The sequence below is a fragment of the Haliotis cracherodii genome, unplaced genomic scaffold, assembly GCF_022045235.1.
Source record: "Haliotis cracherodii isolate W230 unplaced genomic scaffold, xgHalCrac1.p SCAF_13, whole genome shotgun sequence".
In the NCBI taxonomy this organism is placed as follows: Eukaryota; Metazoa; Mollusca; class Gastropoda; order Lepetellida; family Haliotidae; genus Haliotis; species Haliotis cracherodii.
The window spans coordinates 9,524,599-9,549,614 of record NW_027266268.1 but is presented as its reverse complement, the minus strand read 5'-3'; the positions used below and the strand labels follow the sequence as shown (position 1 = coordinate 9,549,614).

The following is a 25,016-nucleotide window of genomic DNA, read 5'->3' as shown; positions in this document are numbered from 1 at the left end:
ACGGACAGATACCTAGTCTGGTACGTCATAGCTCAGAAGCGCTTGCGTTACACGGACAGATACCTAGTCTGATACGTCATAGCCCAGGAGCGCTTGCGTTACACGGACAGATACCTAGTCTGATACGTCATAGCCCAGGAGCGCCTGCGTTACACGAAGAGATACCTAGTCTGGTACGTCATATCCCAGGAGCGCTTGCGTTACACGGACAGATACCAAGTCTGATACGTCATAGCCAATGGAATGCTTGCGTTACACGGACAGATACCTAGTCTGATACGTCATAGCTCAGGAGCGTTTGCGTTACACGGACGGATACCTAGTCTGGTACGTCATAGCCAAGAGCGCTTGCGTTACACGGACAGATACCTAGTCTGGTATCTCATAGCCCAGGAGCGCTTGCGTTACACGGACAGATACCTAGTCTGGTACGTCATAGCCCAGAAGCGCTTGCGTTACACGGACACATACCTAGTCTGGTACGTCAATGCCCAGGAGCGCTTGCGTTACACGGACAGATACCAAGTCTGATACGTCATAGCCAATGGAATGCTTGCGTTACACGGACAGATACCTAGTCTGATACGTCATAGCTCAGGAGCGTTTGCGTTACACGGACGGATACCTAGTCTGGTACGTCATAGCCAAGAGCGCTTGCGTTACACGGACAGATACCTAGTCTGGTATCTCATAGCCCAGGAGCGCTTGCGTTACACGGACAGATACCTAGTCTGGTACGTCATAGCCCAGAAGCGCTTGCGTTACACGGACACATACCTAGTCTGGTACGTCAATGCCCAGGAGCGCTTGCGTTACACGGACAGATACCTAGTCTGGTACGTCATAGCCCAGAAGCGCTTGCGTTACACGGACACATACCTGGTTTGATTTACGACCGGTCTCCACAGCTGCCACGGCCCTCCTTACTGCAATTATCTTCACAGGGAAGTTTTTCATACATGAAAACGAACATTTACAGTTATAGCTGTCTGGCAGTTATCGCTGCTGACTTTGCAGTGAGAGTAAAGCCCACATGCTTAGCATTCACTGGAAACCTCGAATGACCTTGAGTTTGACCCAGCAGCCCGACCTTATGGAGGAGTCCTCAAAACCTGAGTGTGTTAAACTGGTCCTACCTGGTCGGACACACAGTCACCCCTCTCTTTGTTTGTTTAACGCCACATTTAGTAACATTGCACCTACATGAGACCGCCTCCGTGGTCTTGTGGTAGAACGTCTGCCCGGAGAGTGGAAGGTCGCGGGTTCGATCCCCGGCTGCGTCATACCAAAAGATGGTACTTGTTGTTACCCTGCCTGGCGCTCGGGATTACCGGACTAAAACAAGTACTGGTCGACTTAGAGTCAATATATTGTGTCTGAGTAGGGTATTCATGTAACAGTCCTAGTTTTATACCCTTAATGCCGAGCGCCAGGCAAGGAAACAACATGTACCATCTTTTAACGTCTATTGGTATGAAGCGGGTGGGGATCGAACCACCACCTTACACTTTCCAGGCAGACGCTCTATCCACTACACCACGGACGCGGCCCCGGCGAGTGAGTCGAGCTTAACGTCATTGTTACAGCTATATCACCGCGTGTCAACTTAATGATGAAGGCATGTCACGTTTGGCACTTCGTGAGACCCACGACCCTGGTAGGGTGCAAGCACACCAAGGATCATCATCAGAGCACACCAGGATTCAAACACATGATACAGTCAGGTCTAAGGGACGCAACTCGATGCAAGTCCTTCGCGCTTGTCGTCAATGACTTCAAACAGAATTATAAAAAAGAGCGACGTTAATAACCATCTTGTGAGAAACCTTCGATTGGGTAACGGTGCAGGTTTCGGGATGTCACGTGACTGGTGCTTCCCGCATGACTCACTAGAGTGAGTGAGTGAGTATGGTTTTACGCCACTTTTAGCAATATTCCAGCAATATCACGGCGGGGGGCACCAGAAATGGGCTTCACACATTGTACCCATTGTCGGGAATCGAACCCGGGTGTCGGCGTGACGAACGAACGCTTTAACCACTAGGCTACCCGACCGCCACTGACTCACTAGAGACTATGTACGGAAACGTGCATAAAAATTGATATGACGCAATGCTTTATCTTTAAAACATGTGTTTTAATATCTACAAGAAAATATTTACTCACAACATCTGAAACAACCAGTATTCCAGCTGGTATTTCAACCAATATTCCAGCTGATATTTCAACCATTATTTCCAGTTGGTATTGCAACCAGTATTCCAGCTCGTATTTCAACCAGTATCCCCGCTGGTATTCCAACCAATATTTCAGCTGGTATTCCAACCAGTATTGCAGTTGGCATTTCAACCAGTATTCCAGCTGGTATTCCTACCAGTATTCCAGCTGGCAGTCAAACCAGTATCCCAGCTGGTATTCAAACCAGTAATCCAGCTGGTATTTCAACCCGTATTCCAGCTGGTATTCCAACCAGTATTACAGTATTCCAACCAGTGACGCAAAATCGGGAAAAATCAAAGTGACACTGGTCGTGATCATTTACCCTTGGAGCTGACGGACCAAGGTCAGAATCAGGACGCGTCTGGGGTTCGAATCCATGATCTGCGGATCCTGATCAGCCTAAGACCACTTGGCCAGCTGTGCTATGAACACGTTTTGCAGACCGACGTAAAATATGTGGAATATTGCTGATGTTGCTATTTATAGATGTGAGTCGTTGTATCTGCGGGTACCTTTACCTCCTGCTAAATTCATTTTCCATCGATGGATATATTTCTTTCCGATATTTGTTTATGAGTCGCAGCGTTGGTAGCATTCTTGAGCAGCTGGGATGAAGTGGAGAGATAAGCCGAGGAATGTCAGCACTGTTTAGTCTTCCACGTAAAGATTGGCTATCTCACAGTGAGAACAGTACTGAGAGAGTACATGTGGACTGGAAGCTGACAGTGTGTAGAGAGTGAGTGAATGGTATTTAACACAAGAATCAGTAATATTCCATAAAAATAGCACGGGGTGGGGCTGAACATAATCGAAACTGACCGCACAAAACGGTGATTGGAAGTATGGGCAACGTTCCACATCCTTGGTGCTCGTTGTTGGTCCGGGTTCGATTCCCGACATAGGTACAATGTGTGAAGCCCATTTCTGGTGTCCCCCGCCGTGATACTGCTGGAATATTGCCAAAAGCGGTGTAAAACCATACTCACTCACTCACTCACTCGTTGTTGGTCACCTCCGTCGACTTGCATTGGGTACTGGGCACCAATCAGGCCACGGAATCCTGCGGGTGAGCATCAGGTGATAGATGACGCGATCTGAGCGACAGGGTCATCTCTCATGACGTTCTGTGTGACTGCATTAGTTCAAGTCAGGGGCGAACGCCTCCGTGGTCTAGTTGTAGAGCGTCCACCCTGTGAGCGGAAGGTTCGGGGTTGGATCCCCGGCCGCGTCATACCAACAGACCCTAGCCGAGCTCCAGTCAGGGTAACAACAAGTACCATCTTTTAACGTCTTTTGGTAAGACTTAAACTGGGATTATGATGTGTCCTGTAGATGAATCAACGATACCGATTCCACTAAGTAAACAGATCATATTGTTACGGGGTGGGTTCCAAATTGAACTGCAGAGGTTAAGCCAGACTTCGGAACGCACAGTACCAAATTTTAAAATTAGTCAATGACCACACGAAAATCATTGAATAATCAATGGCTTACAACCAGACAGGCAATACAATGGGTCAAATGTGTGGATGCAGCAAAAGGTAAAGAAACTTCTTCATATCTGGCCACGAAAGCACGTGATATGATTTTTTACTAATAGTTCTATCATTAGTTCCAATGACAGTTACTACAAATATAGTTACAACAGTTTCTATCGCAACTAAAATTACAAACACAACAATATCTGTTCTTAAACAAATCCCTGGTGTTGAGTGCCATCATGCTCATGCTATCAACCACTGGTTTGCCTGACTCATATACGATTCTATACCCATCAATTACTCGAATGCGGCTGACTGTGGAGTAAAACAACACACACCCAACAACCCCAATCGTTAATTACCTGTGACAGTGGTGAGTGATTTAGGCCACTAGTAGGACTCGCCATCTGTGAAATCCCTTACGCTGCACGGAGCTCGTCTCACCCATCTGCGTCTGTAGTGAACAGAATACCAATTGACCACGAGAACACAAGGCGCTGTCTGTCATGCACGTGGGCTAACAAACTAGTTCAATTATATTTATTACACAATGTGTCGTATCTTCCGCATGAGGTGCGAGTATTAACAGTTATATTGCCTTACTACGTCATGACGAGGAGGCCCCACATCTCATGTCGAAATGGCGCGTGTCATAGAAAGGGGAGACAACCGGGTCGATATTTCTTCACTATCCAGACGTCAATCATCAAGGACATAGATCAAAACTGCCTGAAACAAATGCGTCACACTTTGCCACCTAGTATAAAAACAGGCTAGCCAGTGCACTGGAAGAAAGCAATTCATGATTGGATTTTAAAATTATGATCTGGTTGGACTACTCTCATCTTTCCAAGGCAGGGGCGTTAACTGACTATAAAAGTTCAGTTTCCACCTTGCTGTACTTTGCTGGAAGTTCCAGGCTCGATCGTAGCACCACCAGTGGCTATTATGAGTTATGTCCCATCTATGTTCCTCCTATTGACCAATCAGATTCCATTTCTCATATCATTTGCTTCAAACATGATGGCGGCGCTAAGTCAAGACGATCTGCTCGATAATCAACGTCTATATTGTAATAAGGCGAGTCTTACCCCGAGAAGTGCATCAAATCACGTGAGCACCTTGATTAAAACATGAAGGAATTTGCAAAACATCTGTCGACGCCCAGTTGACTGTACACATTCTTAACAAACCCTGCAGTCGACCGAAATCTGCACCTTGAAATCCATGTTGTTTACGAAGCGGATGTCTAGTTCGTTACGCGATTGGACTATGCATAGACTCGTCAGTCCAGCCAAAATGTAACTCCATAATTGCAGGCAAGTTCGGCAAGGAGGGAGACTGGACTTTTATAGTCAGTTAACTCCCTGGCCTCAGGAAGATCGACCCCAGTCCATCCCAGTCCCAACCAAGTCACACCCCAGTCCGCCCTAACCCTAAGTCACACCCACACCCCTCCTCCCCAGTCCTGACCAAGTCACACCCCAGTCCACCCTAACCCTAACCAAGTCACACCCCAGTCCACCACAGTCCTAACCAAGTCACACCACAGTCCACCACAGTCCCAACCAAGTCACACAGTCACATGCATAGACTCATCAGTCCAGCCAAAATGTAACTCCATAATTTGCAGGCAAGTTCGGCAAGGAGGGAGACTGGACTTTTATAGTCAGTTAACTCCCTTGCCTCAGGAAGATCGACCACTCTCTGACCCACCTCTCTATACTTGTAATGTACGTTTATAAAACCACAATCTTCATCTACTGTTAATGCGCCTGTTAAAAAACCATCACCTTGATGTCCCAAGCAAGTCCAACCCAGTCGCAAATAAGTCACATCCCAGTCCCTCCCAGTTCCAACCAAGCCATGCACATCGCATTCCACCCCAGTCCCAACCAAATACCAACCTAGTTCACCCCAGTCCCGACCTAGTCACTTCCCTAACCCTAGTCCTTACCAAGTCACACCCCAGTCCAGTCTAACCCTAACTAAGTCACACCCCTGTCCACCCCAGTTCCAACCAAGTCACACCCCAGTCCGCCCTAGCCCCAAACCAGTCCGCCCTAACCCTAACTAAGTCACACCCCAGTCCGCCCTAACCCCAACTAAGTCACACCCAAGTCCGCCCTAACCCCAACCAAATCACACCCCAGTCCATCCCAGTCCCAACCAAGTCACACCCCAGTCCATCCCAGTCCCAACCAAGTCACACCCCAGTCCATCCCAGTACCAACCAGGTCACACCCCAGTCCATCCCAGTCCCAACCAGGTCACACCCCAGTCCATCCCAGTCCCAACCAAGTCACACCCCAGTCCATCCCAGTCCCAACCAAGTCACACCCCAGTCCATCCCAGTCCCAACCAGGTCACACCCCAGTCCGCCCTAACCCTAACTAAGTCACACCCCAGTCCACCCCATTCCACCCCAGTCCATCCCAGTCCACCCTAACCTTAACCACGTCACATCCAGTCCACCCCAGTCCAAACCAAGTACCACCCCAGTCCACCCGAGTCCCAACTAAGTCCCAACCAAGTATCAACCCAGTCCGATCCCAGTCCATACCAGTCCGACCCAGTCCCAACCAAGTCACATCCCAGTCCGCCCTTACCCTAACTAAGTACAAACCCAGTCCACCCTAGTCCCGACCAAGTACCAACCCAGTCCACCCCAGTCCCAAGTAAGTCACATCCCAGTATACCCCAGTCCCAACCCAGACGATCCCAGTCCACCCCAGTCCCAACCAAGTCACATCCCAGTCCACCCCAGTCCCAACCAAGTCACATCCCAGTCCACCCCAGTCCACCCCAGTCCCAACCCAGACGATCCCAGTCCACCCCAGTCCTAACCAAGTCACATCCCAGTCCACCCCAGTCCCAACCAAGTCCCATCCCAGTCCACCCCAGTCCACCCCAGTCCCAACCCAGTCCACCCCTGTCCATCCCAGTCCCAACCAAGTCACATCCAAGTCCACCCTAGTCCACCCTAGTCCACCCCAGTCAACCCCAGTCCACCCCAGTCCACCCTAGTCCACCCCAGTCCACCCTAGTTCACCCCAGTCAACCCCAGTCACATCCAAGTCCACCCTAGTCCACCCCAGTCCACCCTAGTCCACCCCAGTCCACCCAAGTCCACCCTAGTCCACCCCAGTCCACCCTAGTCCACCCAAGTCCACACTACTCAACCCCAGTCCACCTAAGTCTACCCAAGTCCACCCCCGTCTGTAGGTGTGTGTGTGAGAGAGAGAGAGAGACACACATAAGTTGTGTGTTGTACAGTGTGTATTGTATTGTCCTGTATTGCATTTATGGTATGATATTGAATTTATTGTGTGTATTGATGTTATTCCAAAGTTATTTTAATGTTGATTGTCTCTCTAAACGTAAGGATTTCAGTTCTATTTACAATACTTTTAAAATGTCTTCGAATTTTTTACATATCTGGTTGGAATCGCAATGGCAAAGTAAGTGAGACTTAATAAACATCTTCTCTCATTCTCCGGCACCCGGAAGTTGTCATGTGCCGCCAGGTCAGTTTCACCCGATAGATGGCGCTCCCAACAACTCGATGTCGTCACAAGCTGGCATCACCGACTCCAGTATTTTGAGCTGGGGTTGAGTAGTTACACAATAGCACAGACTATACAAGTCAAACCCTGACAAGTTATTGGGTACAAGTGAGACACGTACGGTAAGCCGGGCCCTCGTCATTCTTCACATGGTTCTAACACCACAGCATGACAATGCAATACGGAATAAGATGACAGGCACGAATGCCGCATTTTTCTGGTGCGCTTGACACGTAAACGTATTAAAAAACATATCGTTAAATCATTGGAGATGAATTCAACATTAATAACACGACTGCTAAACGCAAATTGTTTTGCGAATTAGTTGCATGCATGGACATCCTGTACCGCTCCTCCGAATGCTAGTTTGTTTGTTTGCTGTTTAACCCCGCACTCTGCAATAATCAATAAAGAGACCATATATGGTTTCTGGTTAATTGTACACGGAATACACGGAAAGCTTATGTATTTATTCATGGTGACATCATAATATCATTGTCCGTAACTCTTCACGTACGGAGGAAACAAAGATTGTACCACCTACTTCCGGTTTCACGATGAGTAACCCCTGAACTCCAGACGGTCTTAAGGTCACTAACGTTTTAATCAAAACCATATGATCATATTTGTATCCCTCCGATCTCGCGAAACCCCGTCTTTTCTCGTGTTAATCATGACAAATGTGATGGCGGACACGGATCTAACGATAATCTTGATTACTTTTCCTACTCCCGACAAGTGATCTCTACCGGGTCCGACTATTCTGATACTTTTCTGTTTGGTCAAGGCGGCTAACAACATCAATCACGTGCGCCCTTGCACGCGCTGGACTGACTGACCAATCAGCATGACGAGGGAGCTGATATTCCAGCGTTGCTAATAACGAGGGGTCATTGTCATAACCATTTAGGTTATTTCTGAGAAATGTTTGCCAATCGTTTCCAAACAAAAGATACGGAAAGCAGTACAAATTATCCCAGATACGACTGCGACAGGAAAGCCCGCATTACACTCCCGAGTGATGTATCCAAGTCTGTCTCACATATCATTTTCTCTTCCGCCAAACCCTTAATGAATGCTATAGCCCTAAATGAAGTCTAGATTTTCCCACGTTCATCTCCTATCTCACGTAGGCTCCGTTTCAATTAAATATAGTTACTGGTTTCCATCAAAATTAAAAAAATTCAGAAGTTCAGCGTAAGTCTACCAGTGTTCGAACACTTTGGTTCGATTATGACCGTTCCCCGTGGGTATTCGGGAATAGAATAGGTCTATGTTTGTCGTAAAAGGCGACTAAATGTGTGTTTGTTGTTCAACGCTGCACTCAGCAATATTCCAGCTATATGACGGCGGTCTGTAAATAATCGAGTCTAGTCTAGACAATCCAGTGATAAACATCATGAGCATCGATATACGCAGTTGGGATACCATGACATGCATCAACCAAGTGAGCAAGCCTGACCACCCGATCCCGTTAGTCGCCTTTTACTACAAGCATGGGTTGCTGAAGACCTATTCTCTACCCCAATCTTCACGGGTCGCGTCTGAATGGATTGAGTGGTCAGGCTCGGTGACTGATGATCTCTGGGCGTAAATGGGGGTCACATCCAAAACACAACCCTGGATCTAAATGGGGTCACATCCACAACACATCCCTGAGCCTAAATGGGGCCACGTCCACAACTCATCCCTGGGTCTAAATGGGGCCACGTCCACAACACATCCCTGGGTCTAAATGGGGTCACGTCCACAACACACCCCTGGGTCTAAAGGGTGCCACGTCCACCCTAGTCCACCCAAGTCCACCCCAGTCCACCCAAGTCCACCCCCGTCTGTAGGTGTGTGTGAAAGGGGGTCACATCCACAACTCGTTGCTGCCTGACGCCTACAGGTCATATCCTGTTGTACAAACCTATATTTCCGACAGGGTCTTGCATGCACCAAACGGCCATATGTGTTTGCCAGAAATCTGAAAGGCTGTATTCCTTCTAACTTAGGCCATGTCATGTGACATGTGTATTTCAAGATGGCCACCGATCATAACTTAAGCAACGCTTAAATCATTTGTCAGTCTTCATCCATAACGGCGAACGCGAAAAGCCCTTTCACACCAAATACTCAAATAACTGGTTATATAATTAAACTGCTTGGAAAGCCTTATCTTACTGAACCCGATCAAAGTATCTACGTGTGGGCCTGTAATTTAATTTTGTTTACTGCATTGAACGTGTTTGAAGTCGTTAGTTCCTTGTATTGCCACCAGGCGTGTGCTGCTTTCTGATGGCGGCACTTCCTGTACGTGCTGTCGGGAAACATCCTTAGCACCGTGCAATTATGGCTATTAGCATCTAGACATCTGCATTTCGTTTCAAAAATTATGTATGAAGTATTCATGTCATACACGCATCATTGAACCTACCCTTAATTTATAGCATACATGTATGCATATGATACACATATGATTTAACCTACCCTTCTTGTATGATGTATTTTTTTTACTTAAAAAACCCAAGCCTCCACAAACAGAAGTTGCTGTAGGCGGCCGTCGGGGTATTGTGAGGGAAGCACTGTAACAGAACATCACACGTAGTTTACCAGTTAAAGTTCTCCGTTAGATGAACGTCAGGGTATTCCCAGCAACTTTAATCTGGTTTCTTTGCCTCGCCACACCACGTCATAATACGGTAAGGTAGGCTACACAACACTACACTGCACAACACTACACTGCACAACCACACACTACAGCCACGCGCTGCACTGCACTGCACTACACTAGGCTACACAACACTACACTTCACTGCACAACCACACACTACAGCCACGCGCTGCACTGCACAACACCACACTAGGCTACACAACACTGCACTACACTGCACAACCACACACTACAGCCACGCGCTGCACTGCACTGCACTGCACAACACTACACTAGGCTACACAACACTACACTGCACTACACTGCACAACCACACACTACAGCCACGCGCTGCACTGCACTGCACTGCACTGCACAACACTACACTAGGCTACACAACACTACGCTAGACTACACCACACTACGCTGTACTAGAACTACACTAAACTACACATTCTACTGCACTGCACTGCACTGCACTACACTACACTACACTACACTACACTACACTACACTACACTACACTACACTACACTACACTACACTACACTACACTACACTACACTACACTACACTACCCTGTTCTGCTCTGCTCTGCTCTACTCTACACAAACTAACCATTGATTATGCTACAATAGATACTGACTACACTACACTACACTACACTACACTACACTACACTACACTACACTACACTACACTACACTACACTACACTACACTACACTACACTACACTACACTACACTACACTACACTACACTACACTACACTACACTACACTGTTCTGCTCTGCTCTACTCTACTTCACACAAACTAACCATTGATTATGCTACAATAGATACTGACTACACTACACTACACTGCACTACACTACACTACACTACACTACACTACACTACACTACACTACACTACACTACACTACACTACACTACACTACACTACACTACACTACACTACACTTCACAGAAGCACGACATTTAGCGAGTACACTTGTTGAGACGCGAGAACGTCATTAAGCAAGTTTACTTCGAGAAGACGCGAGTAGGGCTTTAAGCAAGTCTACCTCGTGAAGACACCAGTACAGCATTTAGCAAGTCTACCTCGTGAAGACGCCAGAACGGCATTTAGCAAGTCTACCTCGTGAAGACGCCAGTACGGCATTTAGCAAGTCTACCTCGTGAAGACGCCAGTACGGCATTTAGCAAGTCTACCCCGTGAAGACGCCAGTACGGCATTTAGCAAGTCTACCTCGTGAAGACGCCAGTACGGCATTTAGCGACACCGCCTCGTGAAGACGAGAGCACGGCATTGAACGGTTCCACTCTGTGAAGTCGCGAGTACAACGTCTAGCGAGCTTTTCCTCTCTCTGAGTCACCCACAAATTTAGGGGTGTCTCCCTATCCATACGGTCAACCTGACCGTAACATTTGTACTTTCTCTTTCAAACACAACAAATCTGTAGAGAGCACTAACCCCTCCTTTGAGAGGTATCAGTCGCATGCCATGCTGTCTATATCACTTTCAGTTGACATTACACGGAAATATCAAGCTAGCATTAATTGTACGTTGCGTCACAGAACAACACTTCTTTATAAATGACTGTGGCATCCAGGGACTGGCTCTCTGGTACATGGGGGGATGTCCCGGTCTCTTTGTTACATGGGGGAATGTCCCGGTCTCTCCGTTACATGGGCGAATGTCCCGGTCTCTTTGTTACATGGGCGAATGTCCCGGGCTCTTTGTTACATGGGGGAATGTCCTGGTCTCTCTGTTACATGGGCGAATGTCCCGGGCTCTTTGTTACTTGGGCGAATGTCCTGGTCTCTCTGTTACAGGGGGAATGTCGAAAGGCTCTCTGTTACATGGGGGGATGTCCCGGTCTCTTTGTTACATGGGCGAATGTCCTGGTCTCTCTGTTACAGGGGGAATGTCGAAAGGCTCTCTGTTACATGGGGGGATGTCCAAGGCACTCTGTTACACGGGGAAATGTCTCGGTCTCTCTGTTACATGGGGGAATGTCTCGGTCTCTCTGTTACATGGAGGGGGGGGGGGGATGCCCCGGGCTCTCTGTTACATGGGGTAATGTCCTGGTCTCTCTGTTACATAGGAGAATGCCCAAGGCTCTCTGTTACATGGGGGGATGTCTCGGTCTCTCTGTTACATGGGGGAATGTCCAAGGCTCTCTGTTACATGGGAGAATGTCCTGGTATCTCTGTTACATGGGGGATTGTCCCGGTCTCTCTGTTACAGGGGGGAGGGTCCCCGGGTCTCTGTTACATGGGGGGATGTCCCGGTCTCTCTGTTACATGGGGGAATGTCCCGGTCTCTCCGTTACATGGGGAATGTCCCGGTCTCTCTGTTACATGGGGGGAATGTCCCGGGGTCTCTGTTACATGGGGTGATGTCCCGGTCTCTCTGTTACATGGGGGAATGTCCTGGTCTCTGTTACATGGGGAAATGTCCCGGTCTCTCTGTTACATGGGGGAATGTCCCGGTCTCTCTGTTACATGGGGGAATGTCCCGGGGTCTCTGTTACATGGGCGAGGGATATATGTGTATTGTGTGAGAGGGTGACTGTGTGAGAGAGAGAGAGAGAGAGAGAGAGAGAGAGAGAGAGAGAGAGAGAGAGAGAGAGAGAGAGAGAGAGGGGTGGTATGTATGGTTTCTCGCGGTAAGGGTACTATGGAGTGTATTCTGTTTTCTGGGAGTTTAAAAAAATACACATTGTACAAGGGGTTTCACTGCTTATTATTGAAAGGTCACCTTCGTGGTATCGGATCATAGGAAACAAGTTTTATGTAGTCCGGGCACTTCCCTGTAACGAGGCCCCGAACTCATTAAGACAATGTTGATGAGGCGTACCAGGATGTCCCAATCTGCATCCGTGTATGCTCATTACCAACAGTTTCTTCTGCACCAGCGGAATTTAACTCCTACAATTTTCAATTTATTTCGCGCATGTTTTAATAAAAAATGTTTTTATTGTTTGATCAATATATTATGTAAACGAGTTTCAAGAACGAAAATGACCTGGTGAGTGTAATTAACTTTAAGATAAAAGCGATGTATGTGTATGTAAATTAACTTTCATAAATGACATACCCAGTAGAATAGCCGACACAAATTAGGGATAGAGTTGTCTCCCCCTTGTAGCCAGAGTGGCGCCCATGTATAGGTGCGCTGCCCTGTATCTAGGTATACTGCTCATAAGTTGCTAGAGATATGATATTTAGGTCTCCAGGTTTTATCTCATATTCCCGAGGCAAGAGAGTTGACTGTCTATAAAAGCCCAGTTTCCACCCTTGCCGACCAAGGCTGAAATTTCGTGGCTCGATCGTCGCGCCAACAGTGGCTATTATGAGTTATGTTCCTCCTACTGACCAATAAAATGTCACCCTTCATATCACCTGTATTGCTTAAAAAAAACAAAATGGCGGCGCCCAGTGAAAATGATCTGATCAAGTTAATCGAAGAAAAGTTTCACATTCCTTGCCTCATAGACACCCTGTGCATATGGAGTGTAACAAAACACTTGAGTACCTTGATTAAACACAAGAAAAGATTTGGAGAATATCTGTCAACGCCCAGTTGTCGATAGACTAACATTTAGTCTCTGAAATCTTATATTACACAATATCCTTCTTGACTCTAAAAATAAAAAAATTCCCTATGCTGATTTCAGAATAGAGCTAGCTTGAGCTGGCTAGACTTGCTTTTGTATGCATTTCTAGATTATTATTTTTTCATAAAATAAATATATTCCACGGTCATGGTGCAGGACTAAGTTGTCGACACAAATGCTTTTTAAGTCCTGCCAGCGAACGAAATCTGCTTGGCAGTCGCCATGTTATCCTCGAACAGGATGTCGATGTCGTTTCACGATTTTGATGGCATAGACTCGCTAGTCCAGGCAAAATATAACGAAGAAATTCCTATCTTAATTTTGTAGAATCCCTTTGCCTCGGGACGATGGTCTAATCCTAGTTCATTCGTGACCACCTCGTGTTATTCCGGGACAAGCCGAAAAGGGACTCGTGCCCCTCTCGTGGCCATTTTTGCAACCGGGTTCCGTCTTAGCGCAAACGGGCATACATAAAACAATTGTCAACCCGTTGCGCAATGGTTCACATATATTTCCCCATATATCATTTATATTTCAGATGCAATTAAAAGCACATCAGGACAGGCGAAATTATACAGTATTATTGAACACATTTAACTGTGTCTTGGGTATATTTTTAGATGCAAGACATATGTAAAAACAGAAATTATTTCTGAGGGATTCTTTGACGAAGAACTTGAAATCATACGCGCATTCTGATTGGTTTGTCGTATTTTCTCACATAACATTCCTCTATAGGGGGACGACTCTTCTTGCAGGTTACGGAAAGGGGCGAGTGGTGACGAATGATCCTAGTTTTAAAATAGAGAATGAGTGCCGCACTACGCTGCACTACATTACACCACGCCACGCCACGCTACGCCACGCCACGACACGCCACTCCACACCACACTACGGCATTTAGCGAGCCCACCTTCTGAACCTGCTCTAAAAATACAATTCGTTATCTTGTTCAGATAACACCCTTTACCTGATCAAAACGTCCTCAGTTTCCGGGTTAATAAAACACAAGAAGATAAAAATGTAAATGTAAACACTGACCAAATGTTTAATTTTGCATTTTGACTTCAATAAATTCATTTTCTATATTTTGACAAAAACAATCAATACCTACAGTTTAGACTTTAACAATCAATACCTGTAGTTCAGACTATCAACAGTCAATACCTACAGTTCAGACTATAAACAATATATACCTACACTTTAGACTATAAACAATCAATACCTATAGTTTAAACTAGAACAATCAATACCTACAGTTCAGACTATAACAATCAATAACTGTAGATTAGAATATCAACAGTCAATGCCTGAAGTTTAGACTATAAACAGTCAATACCTACACTTTAGACTATTAACAATCAATACCTACACTTAAGACTATTAAAATTCTATGCCTACACTTTAGACTATAAACAATGAATAAATCAATACCTACACTTTAGACTATAAACAATCAATACCTACACTTTAGACTATAAACAATCAATTCCTATAGTTTAGACTATAAACAATCTATACCTACACTTTAGACTATAAACAATCAATACCTATAGTTTAGACTATAAACAATAAATACCTACACTTTAGACTACAAACAATCAATACCTGCTGTTTAGACTATTTAACAATCAAAACCTACTCTTTAGACTATAAACAATCAGTTCCTGTAGTTCAGACTATCAACAGTCAATGCCTATAGTTTAGACTATAAACAATCAATACCTACACTTTAGACTATAAACTATTTATACCTACAGCTTAGACTATAAACAATCAATAACTATAGTTTACACTATAACAGTCAATACAAGTAGACTATAAACAGTCAATACAAGTAGACTATAAACAATCAATACATGTAGACGTATCACAAACACACACGCATGTATAAACTTTCAGAGTGTGCGTGCACGTTTTGAGATTAACGAAAGAGCTGTTGACTCATGTAAAGAATAACATCACCCAGGTTGGTCGGTTTACGCGGTGAAGCGGCCGTCAAATCAGCTGTTCTGGTCAGAGACAATGTTATTCAGATTTGAACAGCTCACTGCCCAATCAGAATCGATTACTGGTAATATATTCAACTGTCACGTTTAAGTATTAAATGGAGGGGAAAACGTTGTGCTCTGGTATTCTATAGCGTCTACATACCCGCAGACGGATAATTCACCTGGAACAGTGTACACTTGTCAAAGGGACATAACTGCTGGTGGCACATCGTCATTCAATCTGTTTTTTGAAGAGTTAGTTTTAGTTCTGTCGCATCGTTACAACTTACGGTAAAGGTTATAAAGTCCACTTCTCGGAATTGTTAAAGTGGACACATTGTCTAGGGCACGTATCACGTGCTTTGGTCGAATGTTGCACCAGATGTTAGCTGTGTGTCGTTGAAGATTCCCTGCTCTATTGTTCACCCGACATACACCACTGATGAATCCCTGATACATCCACGATATACAACCCTTGTTCACATGACATACATCACTGATACAACCCGTGTATACCTGACATACACCACTGATGCATCCCTGATACATCCCCGATATACAACCCTTGTTCACATGACATACACCACTGATACAACCCGTGTACACATGACATACACCACTGATGCATCCCTGATACGTCCCCGATGTACAGACCTTGTACACCTGACATACACCACTGATGCATCCCTGATACATCCCCGATATACAACCCGTGTACACCTGACATACACCACTGATGCATCCCTGATACATCCCCGATATACAGACCTTGTACACCTGACATACACCACTGATGCATCCCTGATACATCCCCGATATACAGACCTTGTATACCTGACATACACCACTGATGCATCCCTGATACATCCCCGATATACAGACCTTGTATACCTGACATACACCACTGATGCATCCCTGATACATCCCCGATATACAGACCTTGTACACCTGACATACACCACTGATGCATCCCTGATACATCCCCGATGTACAGACCTTGTACACCTGACATACACCACTGATACAACCCTTGTATACCTGACATAAACCACTGGTGCATCCCTGATACATCCCCGATGTACAGACCTTGTACACCTGACATACACCACTGATGCATCCCTGATACATCCCCGATGTACAGACCTTGTACACCTGACATACACCACTGATGCATCCCTGATACATCCCCGATGTACAGACCTTGTACACCTGACATACACCACTGATGCATCCCTGATACATCCCCGATGTACAGACCTTGTACACCTGACATACACCACTGGTGCATCCCTGATACATCCCCGATATACAGACCTTGTACACCTGACATACACCACTGATGCATCCCTGATACATCTCCGATATACAACCCTTGTACACATGACATACACCACTGATGCATCCCTGATACATCCCCGATATACAACCCTTGTACACCTGACATACACCACTGATGCATCCCTGATACATCCCCGATATACAACCCTTGTACACCTGACATACACCACTGATGCATCCCTGATACATCCCCGATATACAACCCGTGTACACCTGACATACACCACTGATACAACCCGTGTACACCTGACATACACCACTGATGCATCCCTGATACATCTCCGATATACAACCCTTGTACACATGACATACACCACTGATGCATCCCTGATACATCCCCGATATACAACCCTTGTACACCTGACATACACCACTGATGCATCCCCGATACATCCCCGATGTACAGACCTTGTACACATGACATACACCACTGATGCATCCCTGATACATCCCTGATATACAGACCTTGTACACCTGACATACACCACTGATGCATCCCTGATACATCCCTGATATACAACCCTTGTACACCTGACACACACCACTGATGCATCCCTGATACATCCCTGATATACAACCCTTGTACACCTGACATACACCACTGATGCATCCCTGATACATCCCCGATGTACAGACCTTGTACACCTGACATACACCACTGATGCATCCCTGATACATCCCCGATATACAACCCTTGTACACCTGACACACACCACTGATACATCCCTGATACATCCCTTATATACAGACCTTGTACACCTGACATACACCACTGATGCATCCCTGATACATCCCCGATATACAGACCTTGTACACCTGACATACACCACTGATGCATCCCTGATACATCCCTTATATACAGACCTTGTACACATGACATACACCACTGATGCATCCCTGATACATCCCTTATATACAGACCTTGTACACCTGACATACACCACTGATGCATCCCTGATACATCCCCGATATACAGACCTTGTACACCTGACATACACCACTGATGCATCCCTGATACATCCCTTATATACAGACCTTGTACACCTGACACACACCACTGATGCATCCCTGATACATCCCTGATATACAGACCTTGTACACCTGACACACACCACTGATGCATCCCTGATACATCCCTTATATACAGACCTTGTATACCTGACATACACCACTGATGCATCCCTGATACATCCTCGATATACAGACCTTGTACACCTGACACACACCACTGATACATCCCTGATACATCCCTGATATACAGACCTTGTATACCTGACATACACCACTGATGCATCCCTGATACATCCCTGATATACAGACCTTGTACACCTGACATACACCACTGATGCATCCCTGATACATCCCTGATATACAGACCTTGTATACCTGACATACACCACTGATGCATCCCTGATACATCCCTGATATACAGACCTTGTATACCTGACATACACCACTGATGCATCCCTGATACATCCCTGATATACAGACCTTGTACACCTGACATACACCACTGATGCATCCCTGATACATCCCTGATATACAGACCTTGTACACCTGACATACACCACTGATGCATCCCTGATATACAGACCTTGTACACCTGACATACACCACTGATGCATCCCTGATACATCCCTTATATACAGACCTTGTACACCTGACATACACCACTGATGCATCCCTGATACATCCCTTATATACAGACCTTGTACACCTGACATACACCACTGATGCATCCCTGATACATCCCTTATATACAGACCTTGTACACATGACATACACCACTGATGCATCCCTGATACATCCCCGATATACAGACCTTGTATACCTGACATACACCACTGATGCATCCCTGATACATCTCCCATATACAGTCCTAGTATACCTGACATACACCACTGATACAACCCATGTATACCTACATCACGGAGGCCTGTAGTCAGCAATATTACAGCTATAACAAGGAGGCCTGCAGTCAGCAATATTACAGCTACATCACGGAGGTCTGCAGTCAGCAATATTACTGCTATGTCACGGAGGCCTGTAGTCAGCAATATAACAGCTATATCATGGAGGCCTGTAGTCAGCAATATTACAGTTATATCACAGAGGTCTGCAGTCAGCAATATTACAGCTACATCACGGAGGTCTGCAGTCAGCAATATTACAGCTATATCACGGCGGCCTGCAGTCAGCAATATTACAGCTATATCACGGAGGTCTGCAGTCAGCAATATTACAGCTATATCACAGAGGTCTGCAGTCAGCAATATTACAGCTATATCACGGAGGTCTGCAGTCAGCAATATTACAGCTATATCATGGAGGTCTGTAGTCAGCAATATTACAGCTATATCACGGAGGTCTGAAGTCAGCAATATTACAGCTATATCACGGAGGTCTGCAGTCAGCAATATTACAGCTATAATACGGAGGTCTGCAGTCAGCAATATTACAGCTATATCACGGAGGTCTGCAGTCAGCAATATTACAGCTATATCACGGAGGTCTGCAGTCAGCAATATCACAGCTATATCACAGAGGTCTGCAGTCAGCAATATTACAGCTATAATACGGAGGCATGCAGTCAGCAATATTACAGCTACATCACGGAGGCATGCAGTCAACAAGCAACAACCTGTAATCAACAAAGCAATGAGGCTGTGTAGATAATGGATTCCAAGAATACGATCGATATTTATATTCAGGGGGGAACAATAACTGTGCTTTACATAAAGTTCAATAAAAAATACAGTTATTCTAAAAATGAATAATGCATCTTTTAATACATAGTCGAAACGACCTCTCCTCGTCTTAAAGGTCGTGGTTCACCATTTACACGTGCATGTTCATGCAAGGCGCATAATGCGGATGCATGCGTGTTTGTTGGGAGCATGACACTCACGCACGTGGTTTTTAATGTGAACAGAACACAATGATTGTTCAGCTACCAGGTGCTTAATAAAGCCCTTTTGTTTAACCGTAAATAATGCTTATGCAATGCCAGGGCTTGGAGAAAATCAACGCCTACGCGCCGTGGGTATGCTGCAGACAGGAACGGCGCAAAACAAGGTTGCCAGATATTTTAATGTTCATCGAAACACAATATCGTCTCTTTAGAAACGTTATTTGCTAGGGAGTGGTCGTCCATGTGTGACGTCACGTCAACAAGACAACCATATTCGGTTGGTGCATCAGATACATCGACACCAAACTGCCACACTGCCACAGACTCGGACAATTCCTTGGTTGAGACCAATTCGTTAGTAGCAGAACCGAATGCAACCGTGCCCAGAGACTTACGTGGAAAACCTGGCTATATGACGACTGCATGCTGTTGGTGACCTGGTATCGTTGCTGTAATCTGTAGACGCTTTTCACGTGGACAACCACTCGTGCAGTCTCGTGCTGTCGTTATAAAGCCTGGTTGCTCTGATTCCTCGTAAGTCTTGGCATGGCGCTCGTGTCGACACAAGAATGTTGGATCCACGTATTGGGGTGCCGTTTATTAGAAAAAGGCGCAAAGAAACGCAAATGAATGTTGATTTTCATGGAAAGCATTCAGGACTTCGTACCATGGTCGTTTGTTAAACTGCGTTTTGGAGATCCATTTAATTTTTATCTGTGTCACTTTTTGACCCTTTACATTACATTTGGATACATCTAACGTCAAAAACGAGATACCTCCAAATCATGCATTGATATTTCAATGGGAAACTTTAATTAATTGTTTTCGTGACGTGACGTTTCTTTTGCGGTTTAGTATATATGCAACATCAGAAGGATCATACAAGTGGTTATGCGTACATTGTAACAACCAGATGCCTGATATGAAGGGGTCAGTTCATTGTCGACCATACCGTCAGATGGGCTTCTGTTTGACTGAAAGCCCCGAGCACTGAGAAATACGAGTGTCCTCAGACACATACACATAGGCGCACGCACGAACGCAGTCACACACGCACACACGTCATGTTTAGCACAGATGACATGGATGAACATGTATCCCCCAGATGACATGGTGTGATGACGTGTATCGCACAGATGACATGGTATGATGACGTATGTCGCACTGATGACATGGTATAATGACGTGTATCGCACTGATGACATGGTATGGTGATGTGTACAGCATAGATGACATGGTATGATGACGTGTATCGTACTGATGACATCGTATGGCGACGTGTATCGCACAGATGACGTGGTATGATGACGTGTATCGCACTGATGACATGGTATGGTGACGTGTGTCGCACTGAAGACATGGTATGATGACGTGTATCGTACTGATGACATGGTATGGTGACGTGTATCGCACAGATGACATGGTATGATGACGTGTATCGTACTGATGATATCGTATGGCGACGTGTATCGCACAGATGACATGGTATGATGACGTGTATCGCACTGATGACACGGTGTGATGACGTGTAACGCACAGATGACATGGTATGATGACGTGTATTGCACAGATGACATGGTATGATGACGTATGTCGCACTGATGACATGGTATGACGTGTATCGCACTGATGACATGGTATGATGACGTGTATCGCACTGACATGGTATGGTGACGTGTATCGCACAGATGATATGGTATATTAAACATGTATCGCACTGTCAATATGGTATATGGTGAGTGTATCGCACAGACGATATGGTATATTGTAAGGACATCGCACTGTCAATATGGTATATGGTGAGTGTATCGCACAGACGATATGGTATATTGTAAGGACATCGCACTGTCAATATGGTATATGGTGAGTGTATCGCACAGATGATATGGTATACTGCACATGTATCGCACTGTCAACATGGTATATGGTGTGTGTATCGCACAGATGATCTTTCTTGGAGTATTGAGGCTTTGTGTTTTCCTAGCTGTGTAATGTCTCTATTTTTTGTGTAGAATCAAATGAAGCGCTTTTGAGCAGTTCTTCGAACTGGATACCAGCGCTTTATAAATCTGTAGTTATTATTATTATCATTATTATATGGTATATTGTAAGTGTATCGCACTGGCAATGGTATATGGTGAGTGTATGGCACAGATGATATGGTATATTGAACATGTATCGCACACATGATATGGTATATTGTAAGTATATTGCACTGGCAATGGTATATGGTGAGTGTATGGCACACGTGATATGGTATATTGTAAGTGTATCGCACACATGATATGGTATATTGTAAGTGTATCGCACACATGATATGGTATATTTTAAATGTATCGCACACATGATAGGGTATAATGTAAATGTATCGCACACATGATATGGTATATTGTAAATGTATCGCACACATGATATGGTATATTGTAAATGTATCGCACACATGATATGGTATATTGTAAGTGTATCGCACACATGATATGGTATATTGTATGTGTATCGCACACATGATATGGTATATTGTAAATGTATCGCACACATGATAGGGTATATTGTAAGTGTATCGCACACATGATATGGTATATTGTAAGTGTATCGCACACATGATAGGGTATATTGTAAGTATATCGCACACATGATAGGGTATATTGTAAGTGTATCGCACACATGATATGGTATATTGTAAGTGTATCGCACACATGATATGGTATATTGTAAATGTATCGCACACATGATATGGTATATTGTAAATGTATCGCACACATGATATGGTATATTTTAAATGTATCGCACACATGATAGGGTATAATGTAAATGTATCGCACACATGATAGGGTATATTGTAAATGTATCGCACACATGATATGGTATATTGTTAGTGTATCGCACACCTGATATGGTATATTGTAAGTGTATCGCACACATGATATGGTATATTGTAAATGTATCGCACACATGATATGGTATATTGTAAATGTATCGCACACATGATAGGGTATATTGTAAGTGTATCGCACACATGATATGGTATATTGTAAGTGTATCGCACACATGATAGGGTATATTGTAAGTGTATCTCACACATGATATGGTATATTGTAAATGTATCGCACACATGATATGGTATATTGTAAATGTATCGCACACATGATAGGGTATATTGTAAATGTATCGCACACATGATAGGGTATATTGTAAATGTATCGCACACATGCTATGGTATATTGTGACTGTATCGCACACATGACAGGGTATATTGTAAATGTATGGCACACATGATACGGTATATTGTAAGTATTTCGCACACATGATATGGTATATTGTAAATGTATCGCACACATGATAGGGTATATTGTAAATGTATCGCACACATGATATGGTTTATTGTAAATGTATCGCACACATGATAGGGTATATTGTAAGTGTATCGCACACATGATAGGGTATATTGTAAATGTATCGCACACATGATATGGTATATTGTAAGTATATCGCACACATGATATGGTATATTGTAAATGTATGGCACACATGATATGGTATATTGTAAGTATATCGCACACATGATATGGTATATTGTAAATGTATGGCACACATGATATGGTATATTGTAAATGTATGGCACACATGATAGGGTATATTGTAAATGTATCCCACACATGATATGGTATATTGTAAGTATATCGCACACATGATATGGTATATTGTAAATGTATCGCACACATGATATGGTATATTGTGAGTGTATGGCACACATGGTAGGGTATATTGTAAATGTATGGCACACATATTATGGTATATTGTAAGTATATCGCACACATGATATGGTATATTGTAAATGTATCGCACACATGATAGGGTATATTGTAAATGTATCCACTCACTGATGAGCGATGACAGCGGGCCTTAAGGTCGGATAGTCCGTTTCTGTCATTGCTGTATGCTAGTAGAGAAGGTTGTACGGTACGGTGTCATCCCATTATTTACAATCCCATTGCCAAGCCTATCCCAAAACATGTTCAATATGCAGCGTACAGGACACCGCCCACATGACGAAACACATACGCACAACATAGGGTGCCATGTTGTGTGTTGTCACAAATTCACTGCATTGGGCCATGGACATCGAGTTGAGATTAGTTATTCCTTGAAACAATAACTGCTGCCGCTGGCCAAGTAGAGAGGGGAATCCCCACATGTGATTAGCTGACAGGTTAACACCCCCTGCACGTGCAGGCTCGCGCCCATTCTCTACAACTGCTCATAGTGCGTCCTGATTGGATGGAATCCTGAGAAAAAAAAATCTTGATGTGAGACTACATGCTCTCCTCAGCTCGCCTGTTTGACTGATTATGTAAGTGAATATGGATTTGTAAGAATAGGCCAGCCTGTCCCCGCGCAATTAGTCGACGGCATCTATAAACCGAGAGTGGGACGGTTGGGCGAGCCATTCACTACATCTGTGGAGGAGAGCTGCAGAGTCCCACGGCATCCTACACAACACGGAGTTGTTGCAGCCAGCGAGCGTCAGTCGACTGCTAATCTCAGTGGCGCTTCTTCCCCTCTCCCAGCAGCGGTCCAACACGCAGGAATACCCCAGCTAGCGTCGTTCACCATGTCTCTGGACGGTTTCATCGGCAAATGGCAAGAGGAGTCTAAGGAAGGATTTGACGAGTTCGCTGCCTCAATAGGTAGGTACACATTTTACTTCTCGCGCCAAATGTCTCGTGCTGCTTCGCGCAAGTGCTGCACGCGCTGTCAATTTTGGAAACAAACAGTGAATTTAGTTTTTCCCCCTTCGCCAATCTCCGCCAAGTCGGGGCAAATCTGAAAGTTAAATGAAACAAGGTGTATAGTTTTTTTTCCACAAGTTTTGTTCTTAGCATGAGTTTTTGTTGCCCGTTGTGACAAAAATTGTTTAAGATGACACTGGGTCGGTATTTATGCTAATCCCCAACGCTGAGGAAGCCACAGCGGGATGGGGGGAGACATAGTTTGCAGAGATTATCACCGTCTCATGTCCAAATAGAACAGCTTTGTGTCTGTCACCTCAACACTGCGTGAATGTGAGAACCATCACCCTCCGGCACCTCCGTGTTGACATGGTCACCGTTGCCATGGAGGCACGTGACGCCGCGGATTCCACAACCCCCACCGGCCAGTCGAGAAGTACCTGTCAAATATTTAGCATGTCGTGACTTTCATCATAACATGAATCGCTCGTCACATACGACGCGGCCCTTAGCACCAGT

At 44.9% G+C, this 25,016-nt stretch overlaps 1 protein-coding gene across 1 annotated transcript in view; it reads left to right on the top strand.

Annotated features, from left to right (window-relative positions):
• Positions 1 to 23,887: 23,887 nt before the first annotated feature.
• LOC139459590 (fatty acid-binding protein, liver-like) overlaps positions 23,888 to 25,016 on the top strand; it is a 50,226-nt gene continuing 49,097 nt past the window's right edge. The window contains exon 1 of the mRNA XM_071241149.1: positions 23,888 to 24,455. Coding sequence (XP_071097250.1) covers positions 24,380 to 24,455 — 76 coding nt within the window. The 5' untranslated portion in view covers positions 23,888 to 24,379. The remainder of the gene's footprint in view (positions 24,456 to 25,016) is intronic.